This window comes from Oncorhynchus keta, chromosome 10, assembly GCF_023373465.1.
Source record: "Oncorhynchus keta strain PuntledgeMale-10-30-2019 chromosome 10, Oket_V2, whole genome shotgun sequence".
NCBI lineage: Eukaryota > Metazoa > Chordata > Actinopteri > Salmoniformes > Salmonidae > Oncorhynchus > Oncorhynchus keta.
Window position 1 is genome coordinate 13,060,783 of NC_068430.1, and position 14,389 is coordinate 13,075,171.

At 42.1% G+C, this 14,389-nt stretch overlaps 1 protein-coding gene across 1 annotated transcript; it reads left to right on the plus strand.

The window, feature by feature from the left end:
* Nucleotides 1-1,809: 1,809 nt before the first annotated feature.
* zgc:66479 (uncharacterized protein LOC327541 homolog) lies at nucleotides 1,810-13,539 on the plus strand. Its single transcript, XM_035777073.2, has 4 exons — nucleotides 1,810-2,235; nucleotides 7,309-7,787; nucleotides 11,570-11,717; nucleotides 12,156-13,539. Exons 1-4 carry the CDS (start codon nucleotides 1,957-1,959, stop codon nucleotides 12,552-12,554), a joined length of 1,305 nt encoding a protein of 434 aa, XP_035632966.1. The 5' UTR covers nucleotides 1,810-1,956; the 3' UTR covers nucleotides 12,555-13,539.
* Nucleotides 13,540-14,389: the final 850 nt, after the last annotated feature.

The window sequence follows — 14,389 nt, forward strand, 5'->3', positions numbered from 1 at the left end:
AATACAAGCCTGAAACCATTTCTAAATACTGTTGACATCTAGTGGAAATCATAGGAACTGAAATTTGTGTACTTAGTCAATGGATACTGTAATGGCATTGAATAGAAAACTACAAAACCAACAAACAAAAAAACTACTTCCTGAATGGAGTTTTCTCAGGTTTTCACCTGCCAAATAAGTTATGTTATACTCACAGACACTATTTTAACAGTTTTGAGTAGCAGGCCGCTTAATTTGGGCATGCTTTTCATCCAAAATTCCAAATGCTGCCCCCTACCCTAAAGAAGTAAGCATCTCCAATCCAAAATTAAATCTAGAATTAGCTTCCTATATCGCAACAAAGCATCCTTTACTCATGCTGCCAAACATACCCTCGTAAAACTGACCATCCTACCGATCCTCAACTTCGGTGATGTCATCTATAAAATAGCCTCCAACACTCTACTCAACAAACTGGATTCAGTCTATCACAGTGCCATCCGTTTTGTCACCAAAGCCCCATACACTACCCACCATTTCGACCTGTTCGCTCTCGTTGGTTGGCCCTCGCTTCATACGTGTCGTCAAACCCACTGGCTACAGGTTATCTACAAGTCTCTGCTAGGTAAAGCCCCGCCTTATCTCAGCTCACTGATCACCATAGCAGCACCCACTCGTAGCACGCGCTCCAGCAGGTATATCTCACTGGTCAACACCAAAGCCAATTCCTCCTTTGGTCGTCTTTCCTTCCAGTTCTCTGCTGCTAATGACTGAAACGAACTGCAAAAATCTCTGAAGCTGGAGACTCATATCTCCCTCACTAGCTTTAAGCACCAGCTGTCAGAGCAGCTCACAGATCACTGCACCTGTACATAGCCCATCTATCTACCTACCTCATCCCCATACAGTATTTATTTATTTATCTTGCTCCTTGGCACCCCAGTATCTCTACCTGCACATTCATCTTCTGCACATCTACCATTCCAGTGTTTAATTGCTATATTGTAATTACTTCGCCACCATGGCCTATTTATTGCACTCACTGTATATATACTTTTCGTTTTCTTTTGTTCTACTGTATTATTGACTATGTTTTGTTTATTCCATGTGTAACTCTGTGTTGTTGTGTGTGTCGATTTGCTATGCTTTATCTTGGCCAGGTCGCAGTTGCAAATCAACTAGCCTACCTGGTTAAATGGTGAAATAAAATATAAAAAAATACCTTTTAGAATTTGCTGGGCCTGACCTGTATAATCTTATGGTGATGCAGTATGTAGGCCAGTTTTGAGCATGACCCAGGCATATACTGGGCCAGAAAAATACAAAGTATGTGGCCCACAGCTGTACCCGAATAATTTCTCTATCTGGGTTGGAGAGGGGCAGGGCTCAGGAAACATTTTAAATTGTGATTGACAGCAGTGGCCCTGCTAAAAAAATCATGGCAAAATAATTTTTTTCGAAATATATTTACTGTATGTTCACATGTGCAAGAACATTTATGATATATTTCTTACATCTATTTTCCTACGGTCTAAATATGTTCAACTGTCAAAATATATATATGACCATAGGCCTACTACATTAGTTTTCTGAGGTGTCATAGAAAAGGGTTAAAAGGCACATTGTCCATATAATATCAGATCAAACTTCAATAAAGAGGCGTATAACACGTGACAGAAGCCTTTAAACATTGTATGCAAGTTACATTCGATTACAAAACACATTGAGCTCTAGGCTACGAGAGCAACTCCCGACCACAATGAGGAACGAGGGGGTGTCACGCTTCTGATACTAACATTAGAACACTTGCCTGACTTCAGTAAATGTCCAATGAATGAACGGGGTGTTGCAGAGTAGAGAGAGCACAGTAGCATACCCTAATAAATCGAAGCACCACTTTATCTCGAGTGCCATCATTCTCCCTGTCTCGCGTCTCCTGTGTACGTGAGTCTCTCTCCAGGGAACAAGGTATCCAAAATGACTAAGCGCAAATCAAAGACTGCCGCCAACTTCAAGCCAGAGCGCGAGGACAACTCTTTCTTAATAGAATCCCACCCAGTGTCCGAGTCACGAAGAAGATTAAATCAAGTTGCGCTGCCATGCATGTTGTTCCTTATGGTCGCGATTGGAGGGGCATCCGCGGGCTGGTTTTGCCTGCAACAGCAACAATCCATTGATCAGCTATCAGAAGCGTTTAGGGCCATGCAAATAAGAATCACCAAGTTTCAGCAGCAGATGGGGCTGAGAGACGCACAGGTAATGGACTGATCTGATTCTGAAATTGTCATATGACCATGAGTAGGCTATGTCGTTGATCTTTGCAATAATGTAAATCAAATGAGCCCGGCTGAGAATGAGAAGGGCTTTGGAGTTGTTATTAAAGCATTGACGGAGAAAGGAAATGGAAATATTGTTAGTATCAATTCCTCCCATCACAGAATATACACTGAACAAAATTATAAAAGCAACATGTGAAATGTTGGTGGTCCCATGTTTCATGAGCTGAAATATAAGATCCCAGAAATTTTCCATATGCAGTAAAAATGTATTTTCCCTGTTAGTGAACATTTCTCCATTGCCAAGGTAATCCACCCATCTGGCACGTGTGGCATATCAAGAAGCTGATTAAACAGCCTGATCATTACACAGGTACACCTTGTGCTGGGGACAATAAAATGACTATCTAAAATGGGTAGTTTTGTCACAAGATACAATGCCACAGATGTCTTAAGTTTTGAGGGAGCGTGCAATTGGCATGCTAACTGCAGGAATGTCCACCAGAGCTTTTGCCAGATCATTTAATGTTCATTTCTCTACCATAATCCGCCTCCTTCGTCATTTATTAGAATTTGGCAGTACGTTCAACCGGCCTCACATCCGTAGACCACGAATATGGCATTGTGTGGGAGAGTGGTTTGCTGATGTCAAGGTTGTGAACAGAATGCCCCAAGGTGCCGATGGAGTTATGGTATGGGCAGACATAAGCTACGGACAATGAACACAATTGCATTTTATCGATGTCAGTTTGAATGCACAGAGATACCGTGACGAGATCCTGAGACCCATTGTGAGAGCTATATTTTTTTATGTTATCTGTGACCAACAGATGCATATCTGTATTCACAGCCATGGGAAATCCATAGGTTAGTGCCTAACGAATTTATTTCATGTGACTGGTTTCCTTAACTCAGTCAAATCTTTGAAATTGTTGCGTGTTGTTTATATTTTTGTTCTGTATAAAATATGAAAATGTTGATATATTTATATTTTGTCATCATCAGTTTATGTTGATGTTCTGATCATGATTGAATACCAGCATGTGCCATGTGCATAGGATGTCTACAGCTCTTTTTGAATTGATCTTTTTGGTCAATGTCGGGAACCGAATCGCATCGGTGAAAGAGATGTTCATTTGGCTCCCTGTTTTGCATACTGTTACGACTGCTTTATGAGCTCAGAACAATTTTTTTCTGCAGATATGTTACAAAATAATTATCTAAAGAGGGTGAATCCTCGCTTCAGAAACAATAATTAGTGGGGATAGCACGTAAATCTGAGCCAGGTAAACATTTATTTGTATGCCCATTTCACAACCTGACATAATGGTAACCTTTCCGCTATTCATGGTTATAGATATTTTCGGGAACTGAGCCAAATGAGTCGGCTCACCGAAAACACTTGGAATGCCCATCGCTACAGTAGGTTCTATAACAGGGTTCCACAGTAGGTGGCTATTTGGCAAGTTTTCTGAGCACATAAGTTTTGTTTATGGACATAAAATAATATTAAGTCACTATGAAATCAGCTCAAAGTCATTTTAATTCCAGAAATCTATTCCCAAGTATTTCCACTCATAATTTTGAGGCATATGTGGTCATATCCCAATGTAAACAAGGGTTGAAATAATTCAGTTTTTATCAAATACTATATCTGTATGGGATTATTGTGATCAATTTGTGGTGAACAAATTGATTATAACTTTGTTCCGGCCCTCTGACCATCTGCTCAATGAAAAATTGGCCCATGGCTGAATGTAATTGGGGACCCCTGGCCTATACTGTACACATGCATACAGGAGAGGATAGCTATCTATATATAGTATGCTACCAGTCTGCAAGTTCATGCTCATGTTTCCCAACCACACATGTTGAAATGAATGGAAATGACATTTGTTAAGCAACGGAACAAACAGCAGCAGCTGTTTAAAGATCAGTCAGGACCTCCCTCTACCCTTTAACACTACCAAGCTATTTTCACAGCCCTGTATGCCAGCAGCTTGCCTGGCTACCCAGACTCCTTGCTCTGACCAAAAGCTACGTCACGCCATGGACATTAGTTTCTTCTCCGCAATGGATCTGAGTACATCCCGACCCTTTACCGAATGCTAACACATTCGGGGCTGTCCGATTGATCCAGAAGCCAATAGGTTGGGCCAGAGCCAGAAAACACGTGGGTAAAGCGTAAAGCGGCAGTTTGAAAATCCGTCATTGGCTTGGATGCTGTGATTGGTTAGAGACTCCGTGATTGGTTAGAGTTGTTTTGTACAACACCCCTCGTGCCACTTGTCAGCACAAACAACTTAAATGATGGCAGTCTCAGACCAAAGTATGTGGCGAAAGACAGAGCAGCGGAAGATTTAGTATGAGTTGTCAGGCTAACCAGAAACGGCTGTATGACTGAATGTCCTTGTAGGTAACAGATATTAAACGTGGGTGAGGAAAGTCTTTGCTTATGAACATAATCAGAAAGCCTGCACAAAACCATATATTCCTCTTCACTGTAACCAGAACCGCAATACAATATTGCAGGTTCTCTTTCTTAGTTCTTGGTGTTTGTTGTTGGTCCAGCACGGATGTGGAGAATATTTTCCCTTTCCTTGTGTATTACTGGAATCAGAATTTCTATGTGAATAACAGGGATGAGCAGTTGCCGATAAGGTCAATCAAAATCTATTTGGTTTTTTACAAGTTGCAACAGGGAGACAACTCCAGCACAGAAGCAGAGAAATGTCTAACTAGCCGTCTCTGAGAAGGCCTTTACATCCTAAATCAGCAGACAACTTCTCTGGAAACACCAGCCAGAAAGGCTTGTTAGGAAGTCAAAACAAAATGCAGGGGCTTTGTAAGCTGCTACAGAATCACACAAGCATTTTGTCGGTCCTTACACCTCCCGACCGGCGGCAATCACTATCTACAGATATTTGATAAATATTTAATCTCTAACATAAAACATCGAGTCTAGTGACCATCAATCCTCAACTCTCCCAAACAGAACACTGGAAATCATGTGTATTACAGAAAGGTAAAAAATATATAAATATGCTAAACATTGTGTTAATCACTCTAAACTGTATGAATCTGATTCAGCTTAAATATTGGCATTACAACTACTTAATAACACAACTTGTTTTCCTCAGAATTGCAGTGTAACTACACCGATATAATAATGTAACTGTAACACAAGCTTTTGGGTCTTTTTAAATATTCTTATTTTGTCTATTTTAGTAAATGAACGGACAACAATATTTTACTGATACTTACAGCTATTTTGCTTCAACCTTACTTGTAGTTAAGTCATTATACTGTACATTGCCTCTTTCTTCAAGTGCTGGAATTTCACCATCAGTGGCCAATCCACCATTCATTCTGACCTTAACTCCAACCCTCCGCTGTCCACAGATGAACCCATATTTCCTAGTATAATTCTATTTAGCTATTTATTTTTGCAATACATCCCTCCATTTTACTATGAGGTTTTAAAGGGGTACTGAACCTCCCTATTTGTAACTTTTCTACTGATATTGACCTAACATTAACAATCATACCTCGACCTGAATCCAAACTCGAGCCACTGATTGACAGTAGCAGAACATATGATCTATTGATTCTGTTTCCTCATGGCAGAATCTGCACAAGGCTGACTGTTCAATGCCCCATATATTCAGCATTCTTCTTGTAGCAAGTGTTTTATATAATAGCTTAAATTGTAACAAACTGATTGATGTGTCAATTGTTGTTTTACATGTCAGTTCATAGACCCAATGCCAAGGTATTGGGACATTAAAAACCTGTTCCCAACTGACTTGATTTTATGCTGTCAAACCTTTTGACTTTAATTCTTTGGGCTCGGGGGCAGTATTTTGACGTCCAGATGAAAAGCGTGTCCAAAGTAAACTGCCTGTTACTCAGGCCCAGAAGCTAGGATATGCATAGAATTGATAGATTTGGATAAGAAACACTCTAATGTTTCTAGAACTGTTAAAATAATATCTGTGAATATAACAGCACTGATATGGCAGGCGAAACCCCAAGGACAAACCATCCAAAAATAATAATAATTCAGCTTATTACTGTTTCCAAAACATCCTCCCAGATTGCAGTTCCTACGGCTTCCACTAGATGTCAACAGTCTTTAGGAAGAGTTTCAGGCTTGTTTTTGGAAAAAAATAGCTCAAATTTGTAGTTTTTGTAAGTGGCTCCCATTTTGGCTGTAGTGTTTGCATACGCGTGGATAAGAGCAGGTTCTTTGTTGTTTATCTCCGGTAAAGACAATAACGATTCTTCGTCTTAAATTTGATTGTTTATGTACGTATTAGGGTACCTGAGGTTTGATTATAAACGTTGTTTGACTTGTTTGGAGAAGTTTATTGGTAACGTTTGGGATTCATTTTGTATGCATTTTGAAGGAGGGAAACCGGTGGATTATTGAATGAAGCGTGCCAGCTAAACTGAGTTTTTGGGGATATAAAGAAGGAATTTATCAAACAAAAGGACCATTTGTGACCATTTGTGTAGTTGGGACCTTTTGGAGTGTCAACAGAAGACAGTATACTTTTTTGGGGGGGGAATTGTTCTTATTCTCCTCAATTAGGTTGTAAAAATAGGATGATCAAGCAGCAGTGAGGGCTCTTGAATATTGCACAGTACTGTCTTTCCAAGCTAGTCGGAAGACTTCCAGTTTGGTGGAGGGCCATTTCCGTTCAATTGATACTTTTGTCTCTTCCCTTCATTTTTAACCCCTTAATGTTATCATTAGATCTAACAATTCAATGCCAGTAGCAAATAGGTATGGTGACAGAGGGCAACCCTGTTTTACGCCTCTTGACAATTCAAAGTTCTCAGAGAAGTAACCCTTATTTATTATTATTTAGGATTGTTGTACATGACTATTACCCATCTTATGAGAGACTTTCCAAATTTGAAGAAATTCAAGCACTTATAAACAAATTCCAGACATATCAAATGATTTCTCAAAATCTGCTATAAAGATTATACCTTGTTTTTCTGGAACACAAGCTTTAACTGATATCTGTTTTTTAACCAAGCCCAGATGAAATCAGGAGGTCTGATCGAGGAGAGGATACTGGCTTTGGAGGCAGCTCAGAAACAGGCCCAGCAGAAGGCGGAGGTTACCCTGGCAATGTCAGAGCAGTTGAAGAGCATCGACCTCAAATCCCAGTTGTGGGCACTCCACAACGAGATGAACACCAGGCTGGCTGAGTTCCAGCAGGTAGCCATCTCCTCCGCAGCCCTGCAGGCCATGATGAAGAACAAGAGCGATGACTTCGAGTCAGTCAAGGAGAGCGTGGCGGCCGTTTCGAGCTCCAACTCTGCGCTAGCAGTGAGCTTGGCGAGGATGACCAGCACAGTGGACAACGTCAAATCCAGTCTGGACGAGCAGGTGTCTACGGTGGACGGCTTGACGTCACAGCTGGAGGGACAGGTCACTGAGCAGAGGGAACTGAGAGAGTTTCTGAGTCTTGACAGGGTAGTGCTTCATAACAACCACCAGGAAGTTGGTGAAATCAAGTAAGCTTGGGTTTTGTGAATCTTATTTTTTATTTTTATTTATTTTTTATTTCACCTTTATTTAACCAGGTAGGCTAGTTGAGAACAAGTTCTCATTTGCAACTGCGACCTGGCCAAGATAAGGCATTGAGGTGTGAGCAGACAACACAGAGTTACACATGGAGTAAACAATTAACAAGTCAATAACACAATACGAAAAAAAAGTGGAGTCTATATACATTGTGTGCAAAAGGCATGAGGTAGGCAAATAATTACAATTTTGCAGATTAACACTGGAGTGATAAATGATCAGATGGTCATGTACAGGTAGAGATATTGGTGTGCAAAAGAGCAGAAAAGTAAATAAATAAAAACAGTATGGGGGTGAGGTAGGTAAAAATGGGTGGGCTATTTGCCGATAGACTATGTACAGCTGCAGCGATCGGTTAGCTGCTCAGATAGCAGATGTTTGAAGTTTGTGAGGGAGATAAGAGTCTCCAACTTCAGCGATTTTTGCAATTCATTCCAGTCACAGGCAGCAGAGAACTGGAACGAAAGGCGGCCAAATGAGGTGTTGGCTTTAGGGATGATCAGTGAGATACACCTGCTGGAGCGCATGCTACGGATGGGTGTTGCCATCGTGACCAGTGAACTGAGATAAGGCGGAGCTTTACCTAGCATGGACTTGTAGATGACCTGGAGCCAGTGGGTCTGGCGACGAATATGTAGCGAGGGCCAGCCGACTAGAGCGTACAAGTCGCAGTGGTGGGTGGTATAAGGTGCTTTAGTGACAAAACGGATGGAACAGTGATAAACTGCATCCAGTTTGCTGAGTAGAGTGTTGGAAGCAATTTTGTAGATGACATCGCCGAAGTTGAGGATCGGTAGGACAGTCAGTTTTACTAGGGTAAGTTTGGCGGCGTGAGTGAAGGAGGCTTTGTTGCGGAATAGAAAGCCGACTCTTGATTTGATTTTCGATTGGAGATGTTTGATATGAGTCTGGAAGGAGAGTTTACAGTCTAGCCAGACACCTAGGTACTTATAGATGTCCACATATTCAAGGTTGGAACCATCCAGGGTGGTGATGCTGGTCAGGCGTGCGGGTGCAGGCAGCGAACGGTTGAAAAGCATGCATTTGGTTTTACTAGCGTTTAAGAGCAGTTGGAGGCCACGGAAGGAGTGTTGTATGGCATTGAAGCTCGTTTGGAGCTTAGATAGCACAGTGTCCAAGGACGGGCCAGAAGTATATAGAATGGTGTCGTCTGCGTAGAGGTGGATCAGGGAATCGCCCGCAGCAAGAGCAACATCATTGATATATACAGAAAAAAGAGTCGGCCCGAGGATTGAACCCTGTGGCACCCCCATAGAAACTTCCAGAGGACCGGACAGCATGCCCTCCGAAATGACACACTGAACTCTGTCTGCAAAGTAATTGGTGAACCAGGCAAGGCAGTCATCCGAAAAACCGAGGCTACTGAGTCTGCTGATAAGAATATGGTGATTGACCGAGTCGAAAGCATTGGCAAGGTCGATGAAGACGGCTACACAGTACTGTCTTTTATCGATGGCGGTTATGATATAGTTTAGTACCTTGAGCGTGGCTGAGGTGCACCCGTGACTGGCTCGGAAACCAGATTGCACAGCGGAGAAGGTACGGTGGGATTCGAGATGGTCAGTGACCTGTTTGTTGACTTGGCTTTCGAAGACCTTAGATAGGCAGGGCAGGATGGATATAGGTCTGTAACAGTTTGGGTCCAGGGTGTCTCCCCCTTTGAAGAGGGGGATGACTGCGGCAGCTTTCCAGTCCTTGGGGATCTCAGACGATATGAAAGAGTGGTTGAACAGGCTGGTAATAGGGGTTGCGACAATGGCGGCGGATAGTTTCAGAAATAGAGGGTCCAGATTGTCAAGCCCAGCTGATTTGTACGGGTCCAGGTTATGCAGCTCTTTCATCTGCTATCTGGATTTGGGTAAAGGAGAACCTGGAGAGGCTTGGGCGAGTAGCTGCGGTGGGGGCGGAGCTGTTGGCCGAGGTTGGAGTAGCCAGGCGGAAGGCATGGCCAGCCGTTGAGAAATGCTTGTTGAAGTTTTCGATAATCATGAATTTATCGGTGGTGACCGTGTTTCCTAGCCTCAGTGTAGTGGGCAGCTGGGAGGAGGTGCTCTTGTTCTCCATGGACTTCACAGTGTCCCAGAACTTTTTGGAGTTGGAGCTACAGGATGCAAACTTCTGCCTGAAGAAGCTGGCCTTAGCTTTCCTGACTGACTGCGTGTATTGGTTCCTGACTTCCCTGAACAGTTGCATATCGCGGGGACTGTTCGATGCTATTGCAGTCCGCCACAGGATGTTTTTTATGATTAACTTCATGCATGAACTCACTCACTAGCTACAGTGGGGCAAAAAGGTATTTAGTCTGCCACCAATTGTGCAAGTTCTCCAACTTAAAAAGATGAGAGAGGCCTGTAATTTATCATCATAGGTACACTTCAACTATGACAGACAAAATGAGAAAGAAATAAAATCTAGAAAATCACATTGTAGGATTTTTTATGAATTTATTTGCAAATTATGGTGGAAAATAAGTATTTGGTCACCTACAAACAAGCAAGATTTCTGGCTCTCACAGACCTGTAACTTCTTCTTTAAGAGGCTGCTCTGTCCTCCACTCGTTACCTGTATTAATGGCACCTGTTTGAACTTGTTATCAGTATAAAAGACACCTGTCCACAACCTCAAACAATCACACTCCAAACTCCACTATGGCCAAGACCAAAGAGCTGTCAAAGGACACCAGAAACAAAATTGTAGACCTGCACCAGGCTGGGAAGACTGAATCTGCAATAGGTAAGCAGCTTGGTTTGAAGAAATCATCTGTGGGAGCAATTATTAGGAAATGGAAGACATACAAGACCACTGATAATCTCCCTCGATCTGGGGCTCCACACAAGATCTCACCCGTGGGGTCAAAATGATCACAAGAACGGTGAGCAAAAATCCCAGAACCACACAGGGGGACCTAGTGAATGAACTGCAGAGAGCTGGGACCAAAGTAACAAAGCCTACCATCAGTAAGGGCATTGAAGATTAAACGTGGCTGGGTCTTTCAGCATGACGATGATCCCAAACACACCGCCCGGGCAATGAAGGAGTGGCTTCGTAAGAAGCATTTCAAGGTCCTGGAGTGGCCTAGCCAGTCTCCAGATCTCAACCCCATAGAAAATCTTTGGAGGGAGTTGAAAGTCCGTGTTGCCCAGCAACAGCCCCAAAACATCACTGCTCTAGAGGAGATCTGCATGGAGGAATGGGCCAAAATATCAGCAACAGTGTGTGAAAACCTTGTGAAGACTTACAGAAAACGTTTCACCTCTGTCATTGCCAACAAAGGGTATATAACAACGTATTGAGAAACTTTTGCTATGGACCAAATACTTATTTTACACCATAATTTGCAAATAAATTAATTAAAAATCCTAAAATGTGATTTTCTGGATTTTTTTTCTTCTCATTTTGTCTGTCATAGTTGAAGTGTACCTATGATGAAAATTACAGGCCTCTCTCATCTTTTTAAGTGGAAGAACTTGCACAATTGGTGGCTGACTAAATACTTTTTTGCCCCACTGTATATGTATAGTGAAAGTTACTTGATGGCTGTAATTTATTTGTCTTGACTATAGGCAGGAGCTTGTCCTGACAGACACATGGTTTTTCTTGGTCAGGTCATATGCTTAGTTAAAATATACCAGTTCAAATGTTGGTTCTAATATTCTATCGCTCATTGAGTCTCTATCTGTCTGTGTTTCAGGGAGTTGCTGGAGGAATGGCAGGCCAAGAAGGCCCAGACTCTGGAGCAGCAGCTGCAGTTAGTGACCAGGACCCTGGATGAGCAGCACATCAGCTCCCAGAGCATGCACCCCCATCTCAAGAAGCAGCTGGAGGCTGTTCACAGCCATGTAGGCCCCACTTCCACCACAGCTAATTATTATATTTCTATATCCGTAGACTGCAAGGAAAATGAACAATAAAGTATTCCTTATTTATACATTTTTTAAATGAAAGAACATATCATGGTTTTGAGGCTTATAGTGTAGACTTACACACAGTGCTCTAACAAAAGTAATTATATCTGCTTTCTGACACATCCAGTAAGTTAGTCAAGTATTGTATAACTTCAGGTTGACTTAATAGATCGCTCTGATCTGTAAACACCAAACTAGCGTGATCAGAGAAAAGCAAATCCTTTTATCGACAAAGGGTTGAAAATGTTGAACTAATATAAAACTAATATTGGAGAGGAGCATTGTAAGTGTGTAACTGTTTCAGACACACGATGACCCATGTGCTCGAGTGCCCTCTTGAATGTACAGTACGGACTGTTCTCTGTGTTCTAGCTGGTGAATGGTGGTCCACTCAGCCAAGAGGAAGTCCACTCCGAGGCGGCAGAGGCCTCGGAAATGGCAGAACGGGAGCATGAGGGAACAGAGGAAGAAACTGCTGAGGAGGAGGTAGAGGAGGACTTTACTGAGGAGGCAGTGGAACAGGAAGCTGAAGAGGAGGGCGTTACTGAGGAGGCAGTGGAACAGGAAGCTGAAGAGGAGGAAATGGAGCAGGAGGAGTCAGTGGAAAAGGAAGTGACAGAGGAGCCAGAAGAACAGCTAGTTGTAGTGGAGTCATTGGAAGATGGTGTCACAGAAGAGCAACTGGAGGAGGAGGAGCCAAAGGATGAGGAAGAGGAGATTGATGATGACAATGACTTCCCAGAGGACTGGTCTCCTGAGGAGCAATGGTAGGAGGAGGAAAAGGTTCAGGTACACATTGCTGACTCTGGTATGGCTAGAGCAGACATTTTGACAATTGAAACATTACTGTATTGAAAGAAGTGGAGGCCACTCAACCAACATGAGGAGTGGTGCATTAACAAAAATTTGATAAGGCGCAACGCTAACTCACCATTAAAAACATTATTTTATTTAAGCAACTATTAATAGCCTGACAAAATGATGACGTAGGGGCCTATATGTACATGTCCATTCCCTCTGAAAAGGCCTGAAATGTGACATTTTGAATAGTTTCTTGAATAGCATAATGATACAGTATGTCTTTAATGGTGAGCGAGTGTGGGCCATTTCCTTTTTAATTAATCATACTTTACTGCATTGGCAGAAATTAAATTACATTTGACCAAAATGGCGAGGTCTTATGGAAATATTAAAGATATATTTCTAAAGATAAAGACGAGTGCCTATTGAGTACCCACTCCTCAAGACCCACACCCTCATACAGGGTCTTTAAAGTTCAACAGGAATACTTCAGATAAAAATAAAGACTCTGTCAGTGCCAACTGTAAACAGTTGTCTGTACCTAAGTAAGCAGTCTGAAGTTTTCAGTTCTCTGTTTAAATATGAATTTCAGAGCAATAACATCAGTTTTTAAGATGAGTGACAAAAGCTACTTTCCAATTAGTTGGCAAAGCCGCAGAATTCCAAACACTTACCAGCTTGGTTATGAACTTATTTGATGTTTCAGTTGTAAAATGTCCTTACTAAAAAGTTGTAAATCAAAATGTGTGTGATTATTTGGTTTTGATTTATGTAAATACATTTTCTTAAATGTCCATATTATTGACCTAGCCTACATTCAGTAGCTGGGATTATTAATGGAGCCTCATTTTATTTCTGTCATGTTATAGATGTGACATTTTCAAACCTGCAAATTGCAACACAGATGTCATTGATGCACTTTTGTAATAAAAAAAGTGTATACTTTATTTATTTACCTCTGCTTCTGTCCTCTTATTTGTTAATTATAGCCTAACAATTACTTAAACCTCGATTTACAAGAAAGCTGTTAAAATATAATTCTTCAGCTCATGGTTTAAGTTAATTTATTTGAGCAACTGAAAGCTTGCCTCTGTCTAAAAGAGAATGGAATGAAACCTTGACCGTAATGGGATCTGTAACAAAACACCTTCGCACAACCTCTCCCCAAATGTTATTTATGGTGTTGGCTTAGCCTATGGCACTAAGAACAGTATAGCCCTGTGCTGGACCTGCTGTACATGTGGTTGGAGTTTCCCCTGTCTGGTGGACATGTTGTACATGTGGTTGGAGTTTCCCCTGTCTGGTGGACATATTGTACATGTGGTTGGAGTTTCCCCTGTCTGGTACTGGACATGTTGTACATGTGTTTGGAGTTTCCCCTGTCTGGTGCTGGACATGCTGTACATGTGGTTGGAGTTTCCCCTGTCTGGTGCTGGACATGTTGTACATGTGGTTGGAGTTTCCCCTGTCTGGTGCTGGACATGTTGTACATGTGGTTGGAGTTTCCCCTGTCTGGTGCTGGACATGTTGTACATGTGGTTGGAGTTTCCCCTGTCTGGTGCTGGACATGTTGTACATGTGTTTGGAGTTTCCCCTGTCTGGTACTGGACATGTTGTACATGTGGTTGGAGTTTCCCCTGTCTCGTGCTGGACATGCTGTACATGTGGTTGGAGTTTCCCCTGTCTGGTGCTGGACATGTTGTACATGTGGTTGGAGTTTCCCCTGTCTGGTGCTGGACATGTTGTACATGTGGTTGGAGTTTCCCCGTCTGGTACTGAACATGTTGTACATGTGGTTGGAGTTT

Excerpts from the sequence above, each read along its gene's own strand:
- zgc:66479 (XM_035777073.2), top strand. The coding sequence starts at position 1,957 with ATGACTAAGCGCAAATCAAAGACTGCCGCCAACTTCAAGCCAGAGCGC. Across the intron at positions 2,236-7,308 it reads TGGGGCTGAGAGACGCACAG|ATGAAATCAGGAGGTCTGAT; the intron begins GTAATGGACTGA and ends AACCAAGCCCAG. Across the intron at positions 7,788-11,569 it reads CAGGAAGTTGGTGAAATCAA|GGAGTTGCTGGAGGAATGGC; the intron begins GTAAGCTTGGGT and ends TCTGTGTTTCAG.